Source organism: Micropterus dolomieu, linkage group LG08 (genome assembly GCF_021292245.1).
Source record: "Micropterus dolomieu isolate WLL.071019.BEF.003 ecotype Adirondacks linkage group LG08, ASM2129224v1, whole genome shotgun sequence".
Lineage (NCBI taxonomy): Eukaryota > Metazoa > Chordata > Actinopteri > Centrarchiformes > Centrarchidae > Micropterus > Micropterus dolomieu.
Window position 1 is genome coordinate 7,459,844 of NC_060157.1, and position 26,784 is coordinate 7,486,627.

General features: G+C 36.9%; 3 protein-coding genes across 11 annotated transcripts; all 3 read left to right on the plus strand.

Moving 5' to 3' along the window:
- Positions 1 to 979: 979 nt before the first annotated feature.
- Positions 980 to 6,016, plus strand: LOC123974661. The gene is made up of 5 exons (XM_046055496.1): positions 980 to 1,013; positions 1,622 to 1,960; positions 2,072 to 2,413; positions 3,959 to 4,112; positions 5,956 to 6,016. Exons 1-5 carry the CDS (start codon positions 980 to 982, stop codon positions 6,014 to 6,016), a joined length of 930 nt encoding a protein of 309 aa, XP_045911452.1.
- Positions 6,017 to 6,170: 154 nt separating this feature from the next.
- On the plus strand, positions 6,171 to 15,007 carry LOC123974662 (zona pellucida sperm-binding protein 3 receptor-like). Its single transcript, XM_046055497.1, has 6 exons — positions 6,171 to 6,355; positions 6,579 to 6,666; positions 6,867 to 6,940; positions 7,022 to 7,201; positions 7,328 to 7,474; positions 14,976 to 15,007. Exons 1-6 carry the CDS (start codon positions 6,202 to 6,204, stop codon positions 15,005 to 15,007), a joined length of 675 nt encoding a protein of 224 aa, XP_045911453.1. The 5' UTR covers positions 6,171 to 6,201.
- A 1,420-nt stretch (positions 15,008 to 16,427) lies between these two features.
- On the plus strand, positions 16,428 to 26,583 carry LOC123975223 (complement component receptor 1-like protein). Of its 9 annotated transcripts, none has more exons than XM_046056498.1 (16): positions 16,430 to 16,760; positions 17,660 to 17,752; positions 17,873 to 18,061; positions 18,274 to 18,373; positions 18,638 to 18,711; positions 18,793 to 18,972; positions 19,111 to 19,293; positions 19,673 to 19,772; positions 20,032 to 20,105; positions 20,187 to 20,366; positions 20,493 to 20,675; positions 21,274 to 21,456; positions 22,689 to 22,733; positions 23,225 to 23,297; positions 25,160 to 25,220; positions 25,552 to 26,583. In XM_046056498.1, exons 2-16 carry the CDS (start codon positions 17,695 to 17,697, stop codon positions 25,552 to 25,554), a joined length of 1,686 nt encoding a protein of 561 aa, XP_045912454.1. In that variant the 5' UTR covers positions 16,430 to 16,760; positions 17,660 to 17,694; the 3' UTR covers positions 25,555 to 26,583. The 9 variants fall into 9 exon arrangements, with proteins under 9 accessions (XP_045912460.1, XP_045912454.1, XP_045912452.1 ...); XM_046056496.1 differs by having other exon boundaries at positions 16,431 to 16,760; positions 17,656 to 17,752; XM_046056497.1 differs by lacking the exon at positions 16,430 to 16,760 and adding an exon at positions 16,894 to 17,027 and having other exon boundaries at positions 17,656 to 17,752.
- The last annotated feature ends 201 nt before the right edge of the window (positions 26,584 to 26,784 follow it).

A 26,784-nucleotide genomic window follows, 5' to 3' on the forward strand; every position in this document is an offset into this window, starting at 1 on the left:
ATCTATGGGCTTTAAGTCACTCGTATAAGACTTCTCTTTATTGTATACAGAAAGCTTGATGTTAAGAAGAGTATGAATAAAAGTAATAAAATATATGTATAACAACATCCTATATAGCTATAGTATAATGATATAAAGATGAAAATTAAGACACATACTGAGAACAGGCTTACCTGAGAAGCTGACATACAGTTCATGTGAGAAGAGGTAGCATTTATGTGTAACTGTATCTAGTTACACATGAAGAAAGAATGCCTTAGTCAGATATGCCATGATGAAGGCGAGAATGCGTTGCACCCTGCATTCAGCAGGTGTTGCACACTGCATCAGTGGCATGAGGACATCTAGTGGCTTTTGGTCAATTAACACAAGATCAAGCTCACATTAACCAAGTTTTAGCCTCTCTGCACTGGTCTGTGCTTTTTAGAATATATATTGAGATTTTATTGATTACCTTTAAAGCATGTCATGGTTAAGCTCCCACTTATATTGCTGCTCCCCTATGAGCCAGATTCCAGCCTCTGATCTTCAGGCAAGGCTCTGCTGGCTTTTTCTAAATCTTGGTTTGAGACAAAAGGTGAAACACATCTTTTTAAAAAGCTTTTTCTTCATTAAAACACACTATTTTATGTCCAACAAGTCTTATCTGTTATATTATTTTAATTATCTGATTGTATTTCTCTCAATGCAGTCCTAAAATGTTTAATCCAGGTTCATCCATGAACAAGTTTATTATCATTATAATTCACTCAGTGGTTTATCAAAACCATCATTGGATAGAATCACGTCTGATATTGCAAATATGAAGTAGGTGTGATGATTTTGGCAGTGCATATGTGTTCTAGGCATAACAGCAAGCAAAAGCTGTAACGCACAATGAACCAACAGGAAGCAAAGATCACCACAGTCCACCTCTACAGCTTCCTGAGTGTTGCTTACCGTTGTTAAGATTTCTTAGTTAAGATATTTCATCATCAAAATGAAGACACTGTGGCTGACATTGGTTTTTCATGGTAAGTGGGCAATGATTTACAACTTGCATTGTGGATTATAATGTTTTTTTCTGTGTGCAAATACCTGTTTCAATAATAAAGTTAAATTGTAACTGTAATTTTTTTAAATTACAGTTACAATTTTAGTTGGAGTAACTATTGTGCCATAATTGAACACTTTAGACATTTTTTTAAGCAAATAAGTGCTTGCTTGGATATGAGTGCATGATTTTTAGAAAAGTTTATGTAAACCATTTTCTCACATCGTTTAATCATTCTTACTTTATATTTGAAATGTGTGTAATCTGCCTGACGGAAAAATATTTCTTTCAGCTGAATATAATAGAGTATGATTACGTGTGACAAATACTTTTGATAGATTAATATAATACAGTATTTACATTCACATAGGAATTGTCACAATTGAACACCTGGAAAAATTGTGATTATTATTAGTGATTGTTTTTACATGATTTACAAGCTTAATATTAAAATGTGGATCAAGAATTAAAATGATATCAGTTGAAATCCAGTTGAATGTTGTGTTTGTTCTTGTGGAACAACCTTAAACAAAAGCATTTTTGCTGTGGCTAAGAGCAGTTTCATTCTGATTGTACTCTGTTTTTCAGCAAGTCTTCAGCTCCAGTGTGATAAGGGGCAGATCACAGCACACATTGGAGGTGAATTCATTGTTTACTGCAAGTATGACGCAGCCCGGTACCTGTTTAGTAAAAAGTACTGGTGCCGAGGTGACTCCAGAAGCACCTGCGAGATTTTGGTGGATTCAGATGGTGGCACTAAAACAATGAACACACAAAGGTCTCTAATTATAGATCAAGGAAGAAGGGGGCTGTTTGTGAAAGTCAGTGAACTCCAATTTGACGACGCTGGAGTGTACTGGGTTGGGATTGACAAAATATATGCTGACCTCATGACTTCAGTTCATGTGGCTGTCACTGAAGGTAAGAATTAAACATAAGTTTTTAATGATTAGCTTAGAAAATGTACATTACTATGACAATTATGGACTGCATTTGGACATTTAATTGTTTATATGGTCAAGCTGAATGAATTCAAACATATCACTTGCTTCTTTGTGCCAGTTCCAGTATCGAAACCCAGACTTTGGCCCTTGAGCGCTCTAGTGGACAGGCCAACTTGTTGGGGGCAGCCAGTGACAGTGCGCTGTGGCTGTAAAGAGGGCACTGGCGTTCGTTACTCCTGGTATCAAAACACTCACCACAAGGATGTCCTGCTTCACCACTCCTCAGACTTATGGCTACACTGTGGCACAGTGGATAAGGATAGTGATTATTACTGTGTTGCCAGTAATGTCATAAGCAGTCAGGGGAGTGATATCCTCTCTGTGCAGGTCCTGATGCCTGCAAACAGCAGCTGTATCTATGTTGTTAATATGCCGGGTAAGAACTGATAGGGTTGTATTTGCTCCTTTTAAATGCAATAATTAGTAACACTTTCTATGAAGCCTGTGTTAATAATGTTTTATCAATTTCTTCAGTAGGCTTCATAACATGCACAATGACTTAATTTTTAAATGCTATAATACATTATTGTTTCATAACACATCGTATTAAAGAGGTAGTAGTATGCCCATTTTCAGGTTCAAAATCCTATTTAGGGGTTGTACCAGAACAGGTTTACATGGTTTTACATGACAACCCATATCGCCAAAATGGCACGATCGTCATTTTGCTGCGAAGCTTCGACTGTGAGATTGACAGTCGAATCAGGCTCCGCCCATTGAAGCATCAAACCTTTGACTATGTGGGGTCAGCCCTAGTACCAATACAACAAAAATAAATTAGGCATTACAATTAAACCTTTTAAGAAATTACAAATATGATCTAGGCATAGTGGTGAGTATGGTTATGGCACTTTTATGACAGAACAAAGGTGAACTAACATTAATAAGTACCTTTATACAGTGCTAATATATATGACCTTTTTATAAGGTTTGCAGCATTATGAATGCTTGTTGCTTCAAGAGAGAACAAAGAAACCTAGCTATATCATTTTAGACAGTGTGAATGGAGGATACAAGTAAACATGAAGCCAAGCCATAAGATGTTTTATTATTCACTGACACTTTTGTCATTTATGGATTTTTGTTTGTGGCCCGTCTGTTTGCACTTTTAGCAAGGCTTTTTGGCTCCATTTACTCTGTGTCAACACACTTTTGAAACTTCTCTTTTTTTTTTACGATTGTGATGTCAGGATTTACACATTGCATGATTGTTCCTGCTCAAATACACCCTTACTTAGTTGAAAATGAGCTGCCATGAAGGCGGAAAGCCTTATTCCATCTCCACTTGTTATCATGCGAAATGAGTGATTGTGACACTTTTGTTATAAGTCTTGTTGAATTATTATTATATTTATTGTTTGTATAGAATGGATTAAAGCCCCCATGTGTAGGATTGGATTTTGGTTGTATTAAAAATGACAGCGTGGCAAAAAGCAGTGCAAATCAACCTTGGACGTAGTTTGCACCAGTTTTTACTGGGGAATCTGTGTTGTATTTAATTTTAACAAATTCCCACACAAATGGGCATTAAGTAGAACAACCTTTATTTATTCAGGAGAGCTTCACTGAGAGGAAGCCTCTCTTTTGCAGCCCTGATCACATTCACACTGGAAGCTGCCCAGTACCGCAGCCAAGCTCCACTGGAGCTGTTGGGGGCCTTGCTCAAGGGCAGCTCAGTGGTTCAGTGGTTCAGGGATTGAGCCGGCGACCTCCCGGTCATAAGCTTGCTTCTCTAACCTTTGGGCCACCACTACCCCAATATAACATGATACATTGGAAACATGGGCTTCATAAAAAGTACTGATCAGGTCTGCTTTGCTTTGAGGCTGTTGTGAAATTCTTATTGCAAAATATATACATTCATTAAAGGATGGCACTGTAATGTCTTTTGTTTAATCATTTAAAATCATTTAATCTTCAGGCCAACCTGTTTATGACTGTGCAGACAGAATGAGCACCACCACAGCCGAAACCCCACCTCTGACTACCAGCCAAGCTACCATAGAAGTCCTTTCTGACACAGGAAACCAGTCTTTACAAATCAATCAAACCAATCAAGATGTGTTTTTCAGCAGGTTAGACTACATTTGTTTTACTATAATAAAAAAAAATATATGTAAAAAAAATAAAATAATAATAATAGCAACACTAGAATTAGATTTATGTATTAATATACTGTATCATACTGTACAAAATGTTTGCTGTCCAAAATCCAGTCAGTAATCAAGTCTTTGTTTTTCAGGGCATGGACAGGAGTACCACTTTGGTATACTTTGCTGCAGTGGAGTTCTTTTGCATCCTTACTTATATTTCTGTCCATTGTACTCAAATGTACAAAGGCAAGACACAAACGTGCTAAGAGAAAGAGGCAAGTTCATTTTAGGCCCCATTTGGCTCGGTGACCTGCATTTTAAAGATGATAGTTCTTCGGAAGTCAGCCTCTGTGACTGTGGTTTTTTATACCAAGGCACTTTGATAACACGTGATAAATTGTGAAGAGACTGGGTCATAATGTACGTCAACATGTTTATGAGACTGTCTTATTGCAGCCTTTATTAGACTGATTACTGTTCATTTCAAATGATAGCTTTCCAATGCCACTACCAACATAAACAAGTCATCTCAGGCCCCTGCTTGCTTTACCAGGCTTTAAATATATTTAAAGAGGTAAATAAATATGAATTCTCCCTCAACATGCTCAAATAATACTATAATTATACTGTATTTATTACACATAATATATTAAAATTAAAGTGTTTTTGTAATATTAAGCAACAACAGAACGTTTACAATGCCATCTGGGAATGATGACCATGACTAATGATGAAAGTGGAAACCAGGAACTGGTTTTGAACATTTTGGAATTTGTTAGAATGCAAATTTTCTTTTCAGATCAAGAGTGTTAGGGAAGGATGTGTTTCAGGCCCTGTACTTTTTACAAGCAGAAAGAGAAGCCCATTCTGACCACAAGAAACAAGGCACTCATCTCCATCATGTTCAAAACACGTAGTTCCCAACAAAGTCCATGCAGTAATAATAACTTCTGCTATTTTGGCTTTATTTTGATACATATGTAAGTGTGATTTGAGCAACAACTCAATGAAGGAGTGTGTGTAAATAAAAGTATAAAATAAAGTAAGCTGTTGTCACAGTTTTTGTCTGAGTGAGTGTAAACCAGTTACAGGTACAACTATTGTCTGGAAATGTTGTATTATGATGAATGATGTAGGCCTATGTGTGTTTTTCAGAAGAAATGCAAATACCTCACCCACATATTTGGAAACTAATCTGTTGCCCAAAGAATATATTATCTAAGTTTGATAAAAATTCCAGTATGTTCAGTACTGTACACCGAATACATCTATAGCATCCCTTCCATCTGAAGCTAGAAACCTGAGATGTTATCCTATTGCGAGTAAAACTGGGCAGCATCAGTGTTGTGAGCCAGACTATTCATCATACCTTGTCTGGTGGTGTACATGTTAGCCTACCATTGAAAAGATGGCAAATTGGGACTTACCATCAGAATACACACTGTCATAACCATGTATGATTTATAAAGACTTTCTGGTACGTTGTAAAGTTGGTAACTTTTGGATAAGGATAAGATATGAGTCAGCGTTTATATGGCCACATTAAGAAGCTGCAGGTGTAAAGAAGGAGCCAGATTCACCATTGTAGAGGCAGAAGCAGCTACAGCCAAAAATGATTCTTCACATTTAACCTAGCAGCTATTTGGGTAAGTAAATAATTCATCTGACGTTTTGACAAACTGCCCTACCAAAAATAACTGAAAACAGAATGAAGATAATACACTAACCTGACTAAAACATGAATCATTAATGTTTGTTAATGTTATGCTAGCTAACTGATAGCAAACCTTAGCTAATTACTTACATTTGTGTTTGTCTTTGCCAGAAAGCTGATTGACCGCATCCAGACTTGCCTGTCATGGGTGTCTCCTACATCCTACTTCTGAGCTGTATTGGCCTTGCCATTACTGTTCAAGGTGAGCGGCAGTAAGGGTAAGCTTCTGACACATGTGTGATTTTACACAAGCTGGTGTTTGTTCTGCCATTAACATGTCCTCACTTCTAGTGTTTATCTTTCTCTTTATTTTTCATTTCAGGTCAAGACTGTTCCAAACCCCTCGCAGGACCCAACATGGATTTGAAGGGCAGTGATAGTCTTTCACAAACATTCCCAGATGGGACCCAAGTTTCTTTTTTCTGTGATCCTGGTTACGTGTCTACAGGAGGGTCTGCAGTCATCACTTGTAATGCTGGCACTTGGAGTCCCGTGAGGCTGAAATGCGAGAGTAAATATTTGCATTTTATTTTTCCATTCAAAATCAGCAATACTGCACAACAAGTTTTAACTGTTAATATTATCTGATTTGGAGTCCTCTAGTGAATATGCTGATAATATCACTAGCTATTATCAGCTGATAATAGCTAGTCTGTTGACCAGTCTGTTGAGTCAGTTGTGCATTATGACATCCAGTAATTAATACTTATGAGACCTTCCTTTCTTTTTTTCAGAGAAGAACTGTAATTCTGCTGGAGTAGTGGAAAATGGACATATTGATTACCCTACAGGGACTGAGTTTGTGATCACTTGTAACGATGGGTTAGTGAATTGATAACTCTTGATAATTAGTTTTTGAAATGTACTTGTAGCACATTTTAACTCATTCCAATCATAGTGAGTGTTCAGTAGGTCTGCGTACTTTTCAGTGTTGTCATGTGAAATGCAAGGGTTAACACAGATCCCTCTTGAAATGTGTTGTCTAAAGTCTAACTTTTTTAAAAAAATTTTTCTCTAATTAGTTACAGATTAGTTGGAAACAGTAAAATCCTTTGTGGTGTCCAAGGGTGGGACGGAAGTTTGCCTGTATGTGAAGGTTGGTAATCTGTTTGACACAAGACTAAATAAAAACTCAGTGTTTATTTCCATTCTAATAGATGCCATTTTTATTTTGCAGTGGTGACTTGTGATCCACCACCTGTGGTTGAACAAGGCACTTTCAGTCCAAAGAAAGAGACTTATAAATTTAAAGAAGTTGTACAGTACAGTTGTCAAAACGGTTATACACTTGATGGATCAAAGTCATTATCATGTTCAGAGGATGGGACATTTGTGCCTGCTCCTCCTAAATGTATCAGTAAGTGTTTAAAAATGTTTATTACCTCTTTCTCAATGTAATCTGAGCTGTGACTGATACTCTCACACACTCTGAATAAGGTTATTTTGAACAATTGAATAACATTAACATTTTCTTTGCCTGCAGAGGTTCAATGTGGTGATCCTGTCATTGGAAATGCCAAATGGGTTGAAGGTTCTCGACCCCCTTATGGATACAAGGCTACGGTGACCTACCAGTGCATATCTGGATACGTTATGACAGGACCGAGTACCCTGACATGTGAAGTGAATAGTCAGTGGTCACCTGGACTTCCAGAATGTAAAGAAATGAAATGCAATGAAATGATTGATTTATACTGATGTTGATGTTGTTACATTCTTACATGGGATTGGCTTGATAACATAATAATAATAATAATAATATAATAATAATCTTTATTTGTAGAGCACTTCAAAACAAGTTACAAAGTGCTTTAACAAGTGTAAGACAATAATACCCAAATGATAATAACACATAAACAACAAAAAAAACAACAACATGATAATCTAAAAGCAAGAAAACAATGAAAAGACTAAAATACACGTTTAAGACAAATATAAAATGAGTAAAATAGAATAAAATAAAAGGGATAAAATAAAGTCATATAAGATCGGGAAAGGCTCTCCTATAAAAGTATGTTTTAAGAAGGGACTTAAAAGAGTTCACTGACTCAGCCGACTTGATTTCCTCGGGCAGGCTGTTCCAGAGCCTCGGGGGCCTGACAGCAAACGCTCTGTCCCCTTTAGTTTTCAGTTGAGACTCTGGAACAGACAACAGACCTCTGCCTGAGGATCTCAAGGTACGTGCTGGTGCGTATGGGACTAAAAGGTCAGAAATATAACAAGGCGTGAGGCCATGAAGAGCTTTAAAAGTGATCAATAAAATTTTAAAGTCAATTCTAAAACATACTGGGAGCCAGTGTAATGAAGCTAAAACAGGGGTAATGAGGTCCATAGATCCAATTTTTGCTATATTTCTTACTTGATAAAAACATGATTGAACAAGCTTTGTGGTGTGCTGCTCGTAATTTAAATTACAATCAAATCAGACACCAAGGTTCTTTGCAACAGGCTTAATGTGATTTACTAGGGAACCAGCATATGGCAGTATTTGTTTTGCCATCTGCTGGGAGCCGATGACCAGGATTTCCGTTTTGTCTGAGTTCAGCTGGAGGAAATTATTTGACATCCATTTTTTAACTTCACAAAGGCAGTCGGTAAGTGAACTCTGCATTCTAGGAACTGTGGATCTGACGGGCAAGTACATTTGTGTGTCATCAGCATAAATATGAAAAGAAATACCATGTTTATGGATAATATGTCCAAGGGGAAGCAGATACAAGGAAAACAAAATGGACCGACCCCTGAGGTACACCAGAACTGGACAGAACGAAGAGACATAGTTGTTTACAGACACGCAAAACTTCCTATTTGACAGGTAGGATGAAAACCATTCTAGGGCAGTACCAAAGATCCCCACCCAGTGCCTCAGTCTGTCTAACATGATGTTGTGATCAATGGTGTCAAAAGCAGCGCTAAGGTCCAGGAGTACCAGGACTGAGCACATGCCTTCATCAGCAGACATTAAAAGGTCATTGGTGACTTTAAGCAGGGCAGTCTCAGTGCTGTGGTACTTCCTGAAACCAGACTGAAACTTTTCAAATAATTTGTTATTTTCCAGTACAGTGAGCAGCTGTTTGGACACAATTCTTTCTAGAATCTTTGCAATAAAAGGCATTTTTGAAATTGGTCTAAAATTTTGTGGGAGGGAGGGATCTAAACCAGGTTTCTTTAAAAGCCGGTTCACGCAAGCCATTTCAAAATAATCAGGGACACAACCAGTAGATAGGGAGCTGTTAAAAACAGAGATCAAATGGGGCCCAACAGAATCTATTACTTTCAGTAAAAAGGTATTAAATCAAGTGGGCTGGAGGACACTCTCATTTGTGATACTGTTTTTAAAAGCTCAGACAAGTCGATGGGATAAAACTGGTAAAAAATTTCTTGTTGCTGGTGAGGGACCTCTGAGTACGACTCAGTCGGTGCAATAGAGGCTCTGATTGACACCACCTTATTGGTAAAATAAAATAAAAACATTCATCACTTCCAGCTGAGGCACAAGGAGGGGTTGGGTTTACCAGCTGATCCACAGTCAAACAGAAACCTGGGGTTGTGTTTGTGTAGTAATGAGTTCAGAAAAACAGTGTGTTCTCACATCCTTAACCATGTTATTGTAGTTAATTAATAAATCCTTCAGACTGAGGTAATGGACTTGGAGACTGGATTTTTTCCATCTGCGCTCTGCTTTCCTGCATTCCCTTTTTAGGCTGCAAATGCTGTCATTTATCCAGGGATGCTTACTAGCTTTAGACATAGGCCTAACCTTTAGAGGAGCAGTAATATTTAGTGATGACAAGCAGATATGATTGAAGTGATCAACCAGATTGTTGGTGTTGGAATCAGACAGGTGTTGGCTTTGGCTCTGAAAGAATGCGCAAAACTTTGAAACACTTTGTTCATTAAAGATGCGAGAACACACGGAGCTTGGTGAGGCGGCATGAGTAACAGGCAAATCGCAGCTAAAAACAATACATCTGTGGTCAGATATGGTCATGTCCACTAATTCCACAGAGGAAATGCTGACACCCAGGGTAAAAACCAAGTCAAGTGTATGACCACGGTTATGTGTTTGCCCTTTGACATGTTGTTTGAAGTTAAAAGAAGTGGCCATATTTAAAAAGTCAGTTGCATTAAGATTGGTGGGGTCATCAACATGAATATTAAAATCGCCACAAATAACAATTCTGTCATAATTTAAAACCAGAGTAGATAAAAATTCAGGAAGTTCTGATAAAAATCCTCCAGGCGGTTTTGGGGGGCAATAAATTATTACAAATATGATAGGTTGCAGCCCTCCAACTTTATGAGTGAGAACTTCAAAGGAGTTAAATCCATCACAGCGTACTTGATGACATTTAACATTTTTCAGTTCAGCTAGCTGGCTATAGTCATTCATTTGCAACCATGATTTAGTTAAAAACATAAAATCTAGATTTGTAGACAAGATAAAATCATTTAAGATAAAAGTCTTACTTGAAAGTGATCTCACATTGAAGAGAGCCATTTTAAATGAGTTTGTTTTGGGAGCTGGAGTTGGTGCAGTTGTCCTAATCCTTATAAGATTACTAATATTTCTGTGTGGGATGTGCACATTTCGGTTTACTGGTCTATGCGTGATGATGACAGAAATAGAAGTCTTTGGAACAGCGCTGGGAGCAGATGGCTTTACATGCCAGCAGGTGGAGACAGTTGTTTGTGGCAGTGAGGCAGAGATCTGTTCAGTGACCGGTGGTGTGTCCAGGTGTGCTGCATGAATGATTAGTCATTCATGTAGGCCTAAGTCCTGAGGGGACACCACATGCTTTATGTGAGCACCTAACATTTCTGAGCCCCGTTTGTTTGGATGAAGTCCATCTGTCTTAAAAAGAGACATTCTTTGCCAGAAAATATTAAAGTTATTGACATAACACACACCGTGAGCCCTGCAGGCGGACTGGAGCCAGTCGTGGAGGCCAAGGAGTCTACTGAAGCGGCCAGCACCGCGACCAACTGTGGGAATGGGACCAGAGATAAAAACAGACTTTAAAAAGTTAAAAAGACAGTTAAAATCTGATTTTGTCAGCTCAGACTGCTGAAGAGCTGTGTCATTTTTTCCCACATGGACTATCACTCTTGTGATGGAGGACCGGAGCGATGGCATTAGGTCTTGCAGTTTTTTTTTTAAATGTCAGCTGTGGTGGTACCGGGGAAGCAGTGAGTGGTGGCGTTAAAGAAACGGATGTTTCTGGTTATGGAGTCACCAATTATTAGTGTGGTTAGGGAGAAAAGGGGACAAGGAGATGCCAGTTGTGGGGTTCCAGAGCAGGACTGAGCAGAATCTGCTTCAACACTGCGTACGGACTGAGGATGGAGTGTGTGAGCTGCCGAGTGTTGTGTTGGAGTAGCAGTAACAGACCTGAGAAAAGGGCTACCTGACGGTGCAGGGTAGAGACGGCCTCCAGAGCGTCTGAGCACAGCCTCCTTCAGGATCCTACGTCGGGAAGCGGAGGTTTTTGACCGGGATGACGGCCGCTGATCAGGCCCAGCGGCAGACCGGAGGCCCCACCGATCACATAATGTTCTATATACTTAGGTATCTGTGATTTTTCTCTTAGATAAAATTAGAATTGCGTTGCTTTCTTTCTCTACATTGTAAAGTTTTAAAAATCAAAAAATGAAATGCCCCCCCTGCCCTTTTTTTTTTATTAATTTGTACATTATTTACTAAAATAAGTCAAATTAAAAATTTCAGGATAAATCCAAAAAATGAATTAAAGTTTTCTACCACACATCCTCTATTTTGATACATTTCACAAAGATTACATAAATATTTCCTTATGATGAAGAAGGTTTGAAGTAGCATTCAGATTGACAATATTTCACAACAGGTTTTAACAGACAATATTTTCTGATTTGGAGCCCTATAGTAAATAAGAGAGAGACTCATAAATATAATGAGGTTGTACTGTACCATTGTCAAAAAGGTACAAGGTACAAGGTTGTTTATTGTCATTATACAGCACAACGCTGCATAATAAAATGAAATTTATAGTTCCTTCATGCTACACACACAACATAAAATTAAGTGTAGGCCTATATTAAAATATGGTAACAAATTGTATCATAGATTTACTTGCTTGATCAAGGAAAATGCATAAAGCACAGTGAAAAATGTTCAAGAAACAGAATGTATCAACAAACAATTTATTATATACATATTTATACTACATGTGTATACTACGCTCCTTCTCATTGTGTGTAATGAAGTGAAACCAGTGGAGGACAACGGAAGTGAAGACCTTGGTATCTGGACACTCGGCATGGGCCTAAACATGTTGTCACAGCTTTTTAAAAGACTGGTCTGTGATTAGTGAAAACAATAACCACAGAAAGCTCTACCGTGATTGGTGCATTGCAGCTTGTGGAATGTGGGACTTTGGGAGTTTTGGAACCAGGCATGGAGACCACAATACACCAGCACCACCCACATAACCCACAACACACTTTCTGTAAACAGGATTACTGAGCAATATTTAGAACAATAACTGTAGTAAAACAGATGTAAAACAGACCAAGGGGAAGGTGCTGCTTAAAAGGAGAACACATTGGCATCCTGGCTCTGGCTGAATCTACATCTGTCTACTGCAAAGGCACTATCTACAAACTGCAAGGATAGCTGGTATAAATGAGTGTATAAATAGATATAGATATTATAACATTAAATAAAAAAGTAGAACGTTAATTTAATAGTGTACTGTTAGTTTAACAGTAGTAGCTATGTATTCCAGTTACAGCTGTTTTGTGTTTGTGGGTTATTTATCATGCATTACATCCGTGAGAAAGAAAAATGGTCTACATTGTGGTTAGTCTCTAATGTGTCAATGCTAAGTATTAACTTGTCAATAATCATAACCATTCATGCAGAACAATCACTTCAATATTCGAAAGTTTACTGTAGCACATCAAACTTTTGCCTACACTGTGGCACAGTGGATAAGGATAGTGATTATTGTTGAGAATATTTCTTCTTTCTATTACTTAATTGATGTAACAGGGAAAGGTAAGACAGGTCTAGCTTAGAGTAATATAGCTGACCCCATAAGTGTTTCAAATTATAGGTTTAGATATTTCTCACACGTACTTGTCCTCGTCAAGAAGACAACAACAGACTGATTAGCTAGAGACAGTAGCTCAGATGTCCGGCTAGCAGATATCAGCGTTCTCTGGGAATCTTACAAGGTTGAGCCATCAAGAATGTTTACAAGAACCAACTGGCTCCACAGATTAGAGTACAACTCTTGGATAGTGAGAGATTCCAATTTGATGAAGCATTGGATCATCAGATAGATTAGGCGTTCTAGGTGAAGGTGAACTAATAGAGAAACCTACAGGCACTAGGGGGAAGACAGAAACATAAAAGGAATCACAAGATGTTATCCTTCAGATTTGGTGTTGGCATTTGACGTGTTCACATGTTGTATGCTGGCACTGTGTTTCCTCGGCCGGGCTCAATAAACCATGCTATGTTAAGTCTTCATCAGTCTCCACAACTTCTTCACACCTGACAGCTGGCTCACAATAATTCTCAACAATTATTACTGTACTGCCAGTAATGACATAAGCAGTCAGGGGAGTAAAATCAGATCAGGTTGTATTCTCTCCTATAAATGCAAGACTTGGTAACGATTTTTATGAAGCCAGTGTTTATATTGTTTTATCGATATCTTCAGTAGGCATCATAACATGCTCAATGACTTATAGGAAATGTTATAATACATTATTGTTTTATAACAGAACCTTTTTATTTTTTCAAATGTTCTGTCCTTATGCAGTGTGTACAAATACAAAAAAAAATATTACACATTCAGTAAACACTTGAGAAAATGAGCTGTCATGAAGGCATATTGGAAAGCCTTATTCCTCATCCATTAGTTGCAGAAAAATAACCTTAAAAAATATTATAATGTATCTTTCATCATTATAAATGTTTTTTAATAATTGTTTTTAATGGTCTATGGTTATGTTTATAATAATAATAATAAATTAATAAGTGCTTTCACAGGAGTAAACACAATAAGATACACAGTAAAAGCAGAAAGACAGTAATGAAATTAAAATACTAAAAGGTCAGAGATATAACAGGGAGAGAGGCCATGAAGAGCTTTAAAAGAAATCAATACAATTTTTAATTCTATTCTAAAATATATTGGGAGCCAGTGTAATGAAGCCAAAACAGGGGTGAGGTGATCACATTTCTTTGTTCTGGTTGAAAGCCTGGCAGCTGAGATCTGAACAGTCTGGAGTCAATCAATAGATTTTTGGGTCAAGCAAGTAAAAAGGCTGTTGCAGTAATCCAGGCGTGATGATATAAAGGCGTATGAGATGGTCTCACTGTCCTTAACACTGATCGTATTTTTGATATATTTCTAAGCCTCTAAGTTTATTCTTCATTTACAGTGGAAGTGTAGGACTGGACTTTAGTGACTTCTAGTGGTCCTATTAAAAAATACAGCATGGCAAAAAGCAACCACTTCCTCATCAACCTTGGAAACAGTTGTTACTGGGACGGTTTCACTTTTCTACGCTCAAAAAAAGTCAGTATTACATTTAATTATATAATTACATTATATTTTAAGGATGAAAATGTCTACATTCTAATAAAAATATTTAAGTAGAAATAAATAGGCCTAATCCATTATTAACATGGGCTTCATAGAATGTACTGATGAGGTGTGATTTGCTTTGAGGCTGTTGTGAAATCCTTATTGCACAAGATATAAATTCATAAAAGGATGGCACTGTATGGCAATGTCTTTACATCTTTACATCTCTTTTAATCATTTAAAATAATTTTATCATCAGGCCAAACTGTTGGCTGTTTGACTGTGCAGACAGAATGAGCACCACCACAGCCGAAAACTCTGACTACCTGCCAAGCTACCACAAAAATCCACCCTGACACAAGAAACCAGTCTTTACAAATGAATCAAGATCTGTTATTTTTAGCAGGTTAGACTGCATTTTTTAAACTCACGTTAATAACAATAATAATAATAATAATAATAGAATGAGATTTATTTATTAATGTACTGTATCATACTGTACAAAGTGTTGCTGTCTCAAAACCAGTCACTAATCAACTGTTTGTTTTTCAGGGCATGGACAGGAGTACCACTCAGGGGAATAGGCAAGTTCATTTTAGGCCCCATTTGGCACGGCAACCTGCAATTTATTGTGATAGTTCTCTGGAAGTCCACCCCTGTGACTGTAGTTTTGTGGTTTTTATTATTTACCAAGGCACTTTGACAACAGTCTGTGTCATAGTGTACAGCATTTCAGCATGTTTATCAGAGTGTCTTAATGCAGCCTTTATCAAACTGATCACCGTTCACAATTTATTTCAAATGATAGCTTTCCAATGCCACTACAAACACATACAAGTCATCTCAGGCCACTGCTTGTTTTACTTGGCTTCCCATTTAATATATTTAAAGAGGTAAATAAATAGGAATGATCTCACATCGTTTTTGCTCAAATAATACTATAATAATACTGAATTTGTTATATAATATATTGAAATTAATGTTTCATGCTTCATTTTATTAATGTTTTAATAAAATGAAGCAACAACAGCGTGTTTACTGTGCCAGCTGGGAATGATGACCTTGACTAATGATGAAAGTGGGAACCAGGTGTCTGTGAATGTTTTGTAATTTGTTAGGATGTGAATTTACTTTTGTGAGATCAACTCTATTAGTCCTTGTAAACAGTTCTTACAATAGAGCATTAGGAAATGGAGGGCGTGTGTCAGGCTCTGTACTTTTTACAGCGGAAGCCATACCCACATATGCAGACCAGGAACAGCAATGCTTTCATTTCCATCATGTTCAAACCAACTAGGTCCTAACAAAGTCCATGCTGTGATAATGACTTATGAATGAATATAAAGAAATATAAATACCTCACCCATATATTTGGAAACTAATCTCTTTCACAAACAATGATTCAGTGGTGAGGTGTTTTATGGCTTTTAAATATATTGTCTTAGTAAGTATAATAAAAATTCCAATATGTTCAGTGCTGTGCACAGAATACAACATCTATAACAGCCATCCCATCAGAAACTAGAAAACAGAGATATTATCCAATTGTGATTAAAACTGGGCAGTGATTCAGTGGTGTGACCCAGGGTGAGAAGCTGCAGATCCCTGATAAAGTAGACTACTCTTATCTGGCTATTTTGGCTTTTGGGTGTCCAAACCCCATTCCTGTATTATTTTTTAAGTGAAATAAAAGAGAAAATAGTACTTTCTGAAGAACCCATGCCTTGGGGTAAGGACTTGGCATGGCTTAGAAACTGCAAGGTTTGTGTATACTAATGACAATAAAACCACAGTGAAAAAACATTGAATTTCCCCCTGTGGGATTAATCTTCTTCTTCTACTTTACATTTGGTTGGGTTTTTGTTGCTGGTTCTTTCATTGGATTACTATGTGATTTAGGGTCAAGTGGAGAGAAGCAGTAAGACCAACATTCCTTCAGAAGACCAACAATTTGTTGCTCAGTCGGGAAGTACATCTCTTCCTCATATTGATACTGCCTGGGTTGGGTCTATTACATCATGTTCTATAAATGCCTAATCTGAAAATATGGCAAATTGTGACTCGCCATCAGAAAACACATCGTAATAACTTTCTGGAAAGCCACCTTCACATCTCCTGTTTGTCCCCTCAGGTTTTTCTTTAAGATGTTTAGGCTACTGACGAGTAAGGTTAGTATGTTGTAAAGTTTGACTTTTGGCTAAGGGCAAGAAATGCGTCACTGTCTATAAGGCCACGCCTGCATGAGCAGCCGTGAAGAAGGAACTAAATTCACCATTGTGGTACCAGCAGCAGCTACAGCCATAGTGATTCTTCACATTTAACGTAACAGCTATTTGGGTAAGTTAAAAAAAATCATCCGATATTTTAACAATCTGCTGTATCAAAACTAACTGAAAACAGAACGGAGATAACGCACTAACCGGACTAAAGCAACGGGTCGTTAACGTTTCTTGATATTATGCTAGCAGCTAACGTTAGCGAATACAGCCTAGGTTGACCAGATATGTTGCGACTTTAATAACGTATTTTATGAGTAAATTCAAACACTCAGTTGACACAGCTAAACGCATTTACCCACCCCGAGGATCTACCGGTAATTTCGGCGTATGTATCGTATTTAATTAAGAGTAGGCTTAGGTTATGCCGTTAGTTTTATTGTCCTTGCTCACACCATGTCTTGATAAAGAAAGGCAGGTGTAGGAAGCAACGTGCCTGCCACTGGTCACTGGTTGTTTTAATGGGTGAAATGTTACTGCTATATTGACATCTTGATATTTGTCTTGTTTAAACGTATACCGAATTTGCCTGTCGAAACTGTCGCAATAGACCAGTTGTGAACTATGTAGGTAACATTAGCTACAGAAGCAATGTTACATCAGCTAAGTAAAATTGACAGAAGTTGAATGAAGTTTGTAATGGCGTTTTCTTGATTGACATTAAGTAAATGACAAGACTTGTGTTGTCAAAGATTAACCAGTGACCAAACATGAGACTAACGTTACTTATTATTATTATTATTATTATTATTACTACTATATAATATTGATGTTTTAGATCGATGTAAGTAACGTTATAGTAGCTTGCTGTCCATTGCTTAACGTTAGCTAACTTAACTGTTGCAAGTCTGAATTTTAATCTGTCCCACCGAGACGGCCCTGCTTGAATGGAATTATCAACCACCTTAGCCAAGTCAACCCTCTGATTGTCTTACATTTACGTTTGTGTTTGCCAGAAAGCTGATTGACCTCAGCCAGACTTGCCAGGTCCCATCATGGGTGTCACCTACTTCCTACTTCTGAGCTGTATTGGCCTTGCCATTACTGTTCAAGGTGAGCGGCAGTAAGGATAAGCTTCTGACATGTGTGTGATTATACACAAGCTGGTGTTTGGTCTTCCATTAACATGTCCTCACTTCTAGTGTTTATCTTTCTCTTTATTTTTCACTATAGCTCAAGACTGTTCCAAACCCCTGGCAGGGCCCAACATGGATTTGAAGGGCAGTGATAACCTTTTACAAACATTCCCAAATGGGACCAAAGTTTCTTTTGCCTGTGATCCTGGTTACGTGTCTGCAGGAGGGTCTGCAGTCATCACTTGTAATGCTGGCACTTGGACTCCCGTGAGGCTTAAATGCGAGAGTAAATATTAGCGTTTTGTTTTTCTATTCAAAATCAACTATATTTCACAACAAGTTTTAACTGGCAATATTATCTGATTTAGAGTCCTCTAGTTATTGTCTTATGAATAAGCTGATAATATCTAGTGACCAGTCTTTTTAGTCAGTTGTGCATTATAATATCCAGTAATCAATAAAGGAATTTAGTGCTTACAAGACCTTCCTTTTTTTCAGAGAGAAACTGTGGTTCCGCTGGAGAAGTGAATAATGGACACATTGATTACCCTACAGGGACTGATTTTGGCGATTACACAGTGATCACTTGCAACGAAGGGTTAGTAACAAACAGATAACTCTTCAGAATTCATGTTCATATAATTATTTTTTTTAAATGTAATTTTCAGTAGCTGTGAGTAACTCTAAAATGTCAGTAGCCATTATGTTTCCCAATCAAAAAACAACTCATTCCAATCAAAGTGGGTATTTAGTAGGTCTGCTTACTTTTCAGTGTTATGTGAAATGCAAGGGTTAACACAGATCCATCTTGAAATGTGTTGTCTGAATTCTAGCTTTTCTAAAAAATAATTTCTCTAATTAGTTACAGATTTGTTGGCAACAGTAAAATCCTTTGTGGTGTCCTAGGGTGGGACGGAAGGTTGCCTGAATGTGAAGGTTGGTAATCTGTTTGACACAAGACTAAATAAAAACTCAGTGTCTATTTCCATTCTAATAGATGCCATTTTTATTTTGCAGTGGTGACTTGTTATCCACCACCTACGGTTGAACAAGGCACTTTCAGTCCGGTCGAAGACGTCTATGAATATAGAGAAACTGTAAAGTACAGTTGTCAAAGTGATTATACACTCAATGGATCTATAACAATATCATGTTCAGATGATGGGACATTTGTACCTGATCCTCCAAAATGTGTCAGTAAGTGTTTAAAAATGTTTATATCTTTTCTCAGCATTTCCCCAGTGTAATCTCAGCTGTGACTGATACTCACACTTTCAAAAAGGTTTAGTTTGGACAATTGAATCTGTTTCCATTTAACATTTTCTTTGCCTGCAGAGGTTCAATGTGGTGATCCTGCCATTGAAAATGCCAACTGGGTTGACGGTTCTCGACCCCCTTATGGATACAAGGCTACGGTGAAATACCAGTGCAACCCCGGATATGTTATGACAGGACAGAGTACCGTGACATGTGATATTAATAGTCAGTGGTCACCTGGACTTCCATATTGTAATAAAAGTAAGTGAAATGAAAATTACTACTTGATTTAGGTCTGTAAATAAAATTCACCTGGTATGTTTAAACATGATCAAAACGTGGTTTTATACTGATGTAGTTGTTACAGTCTCACATGTGATTGGCATGATCACATAATGTTTCATATACTTAGCTATGTATGGTTTCCCTTTTAGATTAAATTTTCATTGCGTTATTTTATTTGCTACATGGTTAAGTTTCAAAAATCAAAAAAATGAAATGCCCCTTTTTAGTAATTAATACATTATAAACTAAAATAACTATTGACCAGTCTGTTGAGTCAGTTGTGCATTATGATATCCAGTAATTTTTAACAAAGGAATTTAATACTAATGAGACCTTTTTTATTTATTTTTTTCAGCAATAAACTGCGGTTCTGCTGTAAAAGTGGAAAATGGACGTGTTGAGTACCCTAAAGGGACTGACTATGGCAGTGAAGCTGTGATCAGCTGCAACACAGGGTTAGTAACAAACTGGTAACTCTTCTTAGTTCATGTTCAGAGAATTAGTTTTTGAAATGTAATTGTGAGTAGCATATTTTTACTCTAAAATGTCAGTAGCCATTATGTTTCCCAATCAAAAAAACAACTAATTTCAATCAAGTGTTTAGTAGGTCTGCTTACTTTTCAGTGTTATGTGAAATGCAAGGGTTAACACAGATCCCTCTTGAAATGTGTTGTCTAAAGTCTAACTTTTTGAAAATTTTATTTCTCTAATTAGTTACAGATTGGTTGGCAAAAGTAAAATCCTTTGTGGTGTCCAAGGGTGGGACGGAAGTTTGCCTGTATGTGAAGGTTGGTAATCTGTTTGACACAAGACTAAATAAAAACTCAGTGTCTATTTCCATTCTAATAGATGCCATTTTTATTTTGCAGTGGTGACTTGTGATCCACCACCTGTGGTTGAACAAGGCACTTTCAGTCCAAAGAAAGAGACTTATAAATTTAAAGATGTTGTACAGTACAGTTGTCAAAACAATTATACACTCGATGGATCAATGTCATTATCATGTTCAGAGGATGGGACATTTGTGCCTGCTCCTCCTAAATGTATCAGTAAGTGTTTAAAAATGTTTATTACCTCTTTCTCAATGTAATCTGAGCTGTGACTGATACTCTCACACACTCTGAATAAGGTTATTTTGAACAATTGAATAACATTAACATTTTCTTTGCCTGCAGAGGTTCAGTGTGGTGATCCTGTCATTAAAAATGCCAAATGGGTTAAAGGTTCTCGACCCCCTTATGGATACAAGGCTACGGTGACCTACCAGTGCATATCTGGATACTTTATGACAGGACCAAGTACCCTGACATGTGAAATGAATAGTCAGTGGTCACCTGGACTTCCAGAATGTCAAAAAGGTAAGTGAAATGAAAATTACTACTTGATTTAGGTCATAAATGAAAGTCAACCTGTTACTTGTAACATGAACCAAAAATGATTTTTATACTGATGTAGATGTTACATTCTTACATGTGATTGGCTTGACTACATAATGTTCTATATACTTAGCAATCTGTGGCGTTTCTCTTCGATTAAATTAGCATTGCGTTACTTTCTTTTCCTATGTTGTAAAGTTAAAAAATCAAAAAATGCCCCTTTTTATTAATTAATACATTATTTACTTAAATAAGTAAACTTTAAAATTTCAGGATAAATCCATCAAATGAATTCCAAGTCTTCTACCACACATCCTCTATTTTGATAAATACTTTTCACAAAGATTATTTAAATAATGCCTTATGAAGGAGAAGGTTTGAAGTAGCATTGATGTGTAGGCAGTATCATGTTCAGAGGATGGGACATTTGTGCCTGCTCCTCCTAAATGTATCAGTAAGTGTTTAAAAATGTTTATTACCTTTTTCTCAATGTAATCTGAGCTGTGACTGATACTCTCACACACTCTGAATAAGGTTATTTTGAACAATTGAATAACATTAACATTTTCTTTGCCTGCAGAGGGTCATTGTGGTGAACCTGTCATTGAAAATGCCAAATGGGTTGAAGGTTCTCGACCCCCTTATGGATACAATGCTAAGGTGACCTACCAGTGCATATCTGGATATGTTATGACAGGACCAAGTACCCTGACATGTGAAATGAATAGTCAGTGGTCACCTGGACTTCCAGTATGTCAAAAAGGTAAGTGAAATGAAAATTACTACTTGATTTAGGTCATAAATGAAAGTCAACCTGTTATTTGTAACATGAACAAAACATGATTTTTATACTGATGTAGATGTTACATTCTTACATGTGACTGGCTTGATTACATAATGTTCTATATACTTAGCAATCTGTGGCGTTTCTCTTCGATTAAATTAGCATTGTGTTACTTTACAACATAGGAAAAGAAAGTTAAAAAATCAAAAAATGCCCCTTTTTTATTAATTAATACATTATTTACTTAAATAAGTAAAATTAAAAATTTCAGGATAAATCCATCAAAAGAATTCCAATTCTTCTACCACACATCCTCTATTTTGATAAATACTTTTCATAAAGATTATTTAAATAATGCCTTATGAAGGAGAAGGTTTGAAGTAGGTAGTAGTAGGTTTCTCTGTGGATTAGTGTATTTCAGGTTGCTACCACCGCACAGTCATTAGAAATATTGCTTATTTATTTGAGCATACATTTCAGATGAGACCATGCTGTTACATAGTATTTTAGCTTTTTAAAAGTATTTATTTTTTTGTTCATGAGAAACGGTTTGAGATATCAGGTGAGGGCTTGGTCACTTAATAACAAATTTCTGTATGCAATTATGTATGTGCTTTGTGTGTCTATGTGTGCGCGGTAATGCTGAAACAATCCAGTACATTTAAATTAACATACAACTGCAAGTCTTCAACATACAATAGCAGCAGGGATCGGTAATAGAAACTGCAAATCATTTACAAGATATGTTACTGTAATAGTACAGTTACTTTAAAAGACCGCATGTGTGAATGTCACATAGCAAGTCTTAATTCTTTTAACTCCTTGGCAACCTCATTAATTGAGTCAAAGGTGTCTCTACTTGTTTGTGGGACTCATCAAGAGGGTCAAGCTGCAGTGTCCCCTTTCCTCTGGTGTTTGTGTGCGCGTTTTACCCACCAAACTACATCTTATCTCTTGCTTCAACCTTCCCAAACAAGAACTTTGACACTGTATCTCATCTCTCAACACTGTAGCTCATCATAATGTCCTACACCTTAGTGTTTCCTCAAAACATTGCCAAGCCCTAATTAATTCCTTCTGGCCTAGTTGAACAACCTGAAAAGTCATCAAAGTAGTATGTTAGATTAATTTAGTTTTTTTAAAAGTAGCATTGTAGTTCAATCAAAACGAGAGTCTGACACAATTATCTGTCCTTATTTACTGTTTTACAGGCAATAACTCCAATGTCTTGGGTATCACACTGGGTGTTCTTGGGGGTAAGTTTCAATTTTAAACTTGAACAATAGACCAAGAATATAATGTTGAGCCAAATGAGATCATGATCGCCTCAGGAAAAACAGCACGGTGATATTATAGTAGACTGTGGAGTTCTTGAGAGTGTTCATCATGTTCTAATTTGGGTCAACACATAAGAACAAGTTCACACATTCAGCCATAAAAATATACTCAACTAATGGCTGGATGTGTCCCTGTACTGTGGTTTGTGTTTTGTCCATGACATCCAAGTTGCTATAGAGGTTTAACTAATCATTTTTGATTTGCTGTTCTAACGAAGAGCAATAGCCATAGTTATGCTGCAATAATTGCATATGAGAAAATCTTTTTGGGATTACCAATCTAATCTGTTTCATGTCAGGATGCTGTCAGGCATTTAAATGGCACTACATTTGTTGACCTCATGGCAAGTCATATTATTTTCATTATCATCTTCAAACATCTGTTTGATTTTTTTTCCTCATTAAAATAGTCATTGTGATTATCATCACTACCTGTGGATGCTATCACTGTGGATTCCTGGCATTCATCAAGAAAAAGCAACGGTAAAGTGTTGTTAAATTGTGACAACTAACCCTAATGGCTTTGCAACCATTAACGATGCTTCATCTGTGTCATGACTTCCCCAACCTTTTCTTTATGTATGAGTGTTTAGTGAGCATTTTCTCACTGGCTATGCTTTTTGTCAAGTGTTGCTTAGTCTTGCATGTGGAGTTGTGCAAGGCTTTTGACTAAGGTGTTTCTCTACCACACAGTGTCACAGGTCACAAGGATGTGCTGTAATAAGCCCTCAAAGCACTCTCCTAAACAGAGCTGTAGGTCACTCAATAGAAAGAGCTCTGCCCCAAGCGCCTTATAGTGGTTTTAATCATGTGTTCGCATTCAATTGTAGAGATCCGCCAAATGCAACATAGATGATAAAGAATGTTTAAGTATTAACAATTAGCTATGCAGTGGTTGGATCATTTAGTTTTTGTTAATACTTGTGTTTATTGGCTACTACTTTTACATTTACACGGTAAAAGAGGAAGCTCAGATGTTAGTAATGGAAAGAAATTACTTGTTTCATTTGCATCTGTTTATTTGCAAGAAATTTGGCCACGGTAGCGTCTGATGAGAGGAACAACTGGCAATAGATTATTATTGTTGTCATTATTATGCAAAATTGGTAAAGATGAATAATTTGAAATGTTATTGTTATTCACAAACTTGATCTTAGGTAAAGAGAAGGCACACAATGTCTTTATTAATGTCTATTTAAGACCCGAACATACTTGTGAATTGAATTATTATTTTATATTATATTTTTACCTGTAAAATAGGAAGTAGTGGTTGCTGGTAAATCACGTTCCTGCAAATGATTCTCAGGACACATCTTCGTTTCCTATTGGGGTAGAGTTGCTTGTGTAATTCCTAACTCACTGTATAGGAGAGTGTTTTCAAAATCCATAACAGGGCTGAACGATTTTGAAAAAATATCTAATTGCGATTATTTTGACTGATATTGCGATATGATTTGCCATATTAGAGGGAATGATCAGTTTTACAAATTGTCATTTTCATTGAAAAACGCATTTAAATGATTATGGTTTGATTTCAGCAATACAACAATTTAATTGTATTTTTACACACATTTTACCTTTTTAACAAATATTGCTACTTCGATTTGAAAGTTGCAGTAGGTCATATTGCAATTTCGATAAGATTTTGATTTGTTCAGCCCTAATCAAAGACTTAATAAACCCTGTCATACCACTTATTTAAATTTGTGAAACTCGAATATTCATTGAAGTTTTACAATCTGGGCCATAAAGGCAACTGTAGGGCCCATAATGTCATAAACATTGGGTTATCCTTAAGGATAAAAAGATGGTTGGCAGTCAATGAAATATGATAAAAAACAGTGCATTTGGTGGTATTCACATATTCTGTAGAAGGCTGTGTGTGTTCTTCACATTTTTATTATATTAAATTTTTTTTATTATAAATATATTAATAAAAATGTGTGTAGATCCCAAACACTGTCAACAGCTATTTGAACTTTTGTTGGAGTGTAGCAACAAACTCCACATGCAATAACAACCTTCTGTGTCCTTAATGGTTACCAGGTAGTATTTTGTATATCACACCAACACCCACACAAATTTTTATATTTTGGCTGTAAGAGGCAGATGGATAGCAGCAGACAGGCTTTTGGTGGGGGTGTGTGTGTGTGTTGAGAGGTATTTTCTGAAGATTGGTGGTGTTGAGAGGTATTTTCTGTGATTGGTGGTGTGTGTGTGTGTGTGTGTGTGTGTGTGTGTGTGTGTGAAGAGGGCATTTCTCTAGACTTCCTTAAGCTCCCCTTCCTTCTTGTCTGGCTGGTTATACATAGTAGTAATGTTGACCAGTCATTATTGGATTACAGCTCTCGGAGAGACTATCCTGGCGAGGGGGATACAAAAGAAGGAGAGGGAGTAGCACTCTCGGTAAGAAGATGGACCACCAAGCACACTAATTTATGCCAGAGGAACTGATAATGATGTGATAATGTAGGCAGATGCTTTTTTCTTATTTCATAGTAATTGTATTTATTATAAGTGTTCAAGATGTTTGTCTTCCCCCTTCCAGATTATCCTGGGCTCCTAACTTGTGTCTTGCACAATGTCATGCATTACTTCTCTTAAAACCCCTCACAGGTGTTCCCTTCCCTTTTACAGGGCTGTACAGGTTTTTACAATTTGTCTTAACGATGTCTAATTTAAATATATTTTTCTTTTGCTTCTAATCCCCCTCCTCCCCCCCCCTCCCCCTTTGTAGTAAGCGGCGTAGTCCTGTTACTCCAACATTGCTGGATGTAAAGAGGATTGGTTAAGAAGAGGAAAATCACTGGACTAGTATTTGAATGTACTTGTGCTGTGCATGTGGATGGCAGTGGCTTATGAAACCCCCTATAAATTAGTTTCTGAACGCCACTCAGAAAAATCTCAGTGAACTGAGCTCAGTCCTTAGCTTGTGTGTTAAGTAGTTCCCCTGATTTGTTGACATTTTCCATCTTTCATAAGCCACTCAACCACTTTTCAGTTCTGTAATTATGAAGGAATGAGATTTAATGTTTATCAGAGAGGCTTAAACTTCACATTGATTTTCAACTTGCACTATTCAGCACAGAGCATGGCTCTGCTTGGCCAAAATACCACAGTTATACCGATGTCTTACAATAAACAAAATCATTAAAAATGTTTGCGTAGTTAACCTTAAATATTGCTGGCTCCTAGCCGATAAACCAGTCCTCCCGTCTTGTAGATTAAACTTCGACCTTTACAGAGAACACAATGGGATCTGTAGAACAGTGCCTGCAAATAAAACATGTTCCATATGCCTTAAAACAGAAAGCCAAGTGTTTTAGATTGTTGTGTGTTTGCCTGTCAATTGCATAAATGTGAACCTACTTGTTAGTTAATAGAGGCTTAATTGCTGGCCTAACTTAGCTTATTGTTTATGCTCAATAATTGGCCATGTTTAATGTTGGCACGTTGGGTTTTTTTTGTGCCCTGTAGATTCACCAAATTAAGTTAATCAGTTTTCCATGACAAAGAAGGTTGTTTTTTTTTTTTTTTTGTTTTTTCTTACAAATTATTTGTTTCCAGATTGTAAAAAGAGGAATACTTTTGAGTAATAGGACATGTGTCCATGGTAAAGAGGTGTGTGTGTGTGTGTGTATATATAGACTATGATCTCTGAAATATTTGCACTTGCTTGGCTTTTTATCTTTATTTATTTAACTAAAATGTGTCAGAAGATGTTCACACACCCTTTTGTAATCAGTGAAATAAAACATGATAACAAAGACTCATCCGTGTTCAGTGTATTCTTTATGTACATGTATACAATATGTACACAAGCTTTGCATATGCATTCAAATATTTGAAAGCTGCACACTTTATTCTACCAGTTTCTATAGAAATGAGACCTGAGAAACTTGAATTTTATCATCCACATTACAGGTCAGCCAATCTAGTGTACAGTTGTGGCTGTGCATAAGTAGGCAAT

Bases quoted from the DNA above. Each gene is read 5' to 3' on its own strand.
- LOC123975223 (XM_046056498.1), top strand. From the start codon at position 17,695: ATGGGTGTCACCTACTTCCTACTTCTGAGCTGTATTGGCCTTGCCATT. The intron at 20,367-20,492 runs GTAAGTGTTTAA...CTTTGCCTGCAG, and splicing joins TGCTCCTCCTAAATGTATCA to AGGTTCAGTGTGGTGATCCT. The intron at 21,457-22,688 runs GTAAGTGAAATG...ACTGTTTTACAG, and splicing joins ACTTCCAGTATGTCAAAAAG to GCAATAACTCCAATGTCTTG.
- LOC123974662 (XM_046055497.1), top strand. From the start codon at position 6,202: ATGGATTTGAAGGGCAGTGATAGTCTTTCACAAACATTCCCAGATGGG. The intron at 6,356-6,578 runs GTAAATATTTGC...TCTTTTTTTCAG, and splicing joins CGTGAGGCTGAAATGCGAGA to AGAAGAACTGTAATTCTGCT. The intron at 6,941-7,021 runs GTTGGTAATCTG...TTTATTTTGCAG, and splicing joins AAGTTTGCCTGTATGTGAAG to TGGTGACTTGTGATCCACCA.
- LOC123974661 (XM_046055496.1), top strand. From the start codon at position 980: ATGAAGACACTGTGGCTGACATTGGTTTTTCATG. The intron at 1,961-2,071 runs ATTAAACATAAG...ATGAATTCAAAC, and splicing joins GGCTGTCACTGAAGGTAAGA to ATATCACTTGCTTCTTTGTG. The intron at 2,414-3,958 runs GTAAGAACTGAT...TTTAATCTTCAG, and splicing joins CTATGTTGTTAATATGCCGG to GCCAACCTGTTTATGACTGT.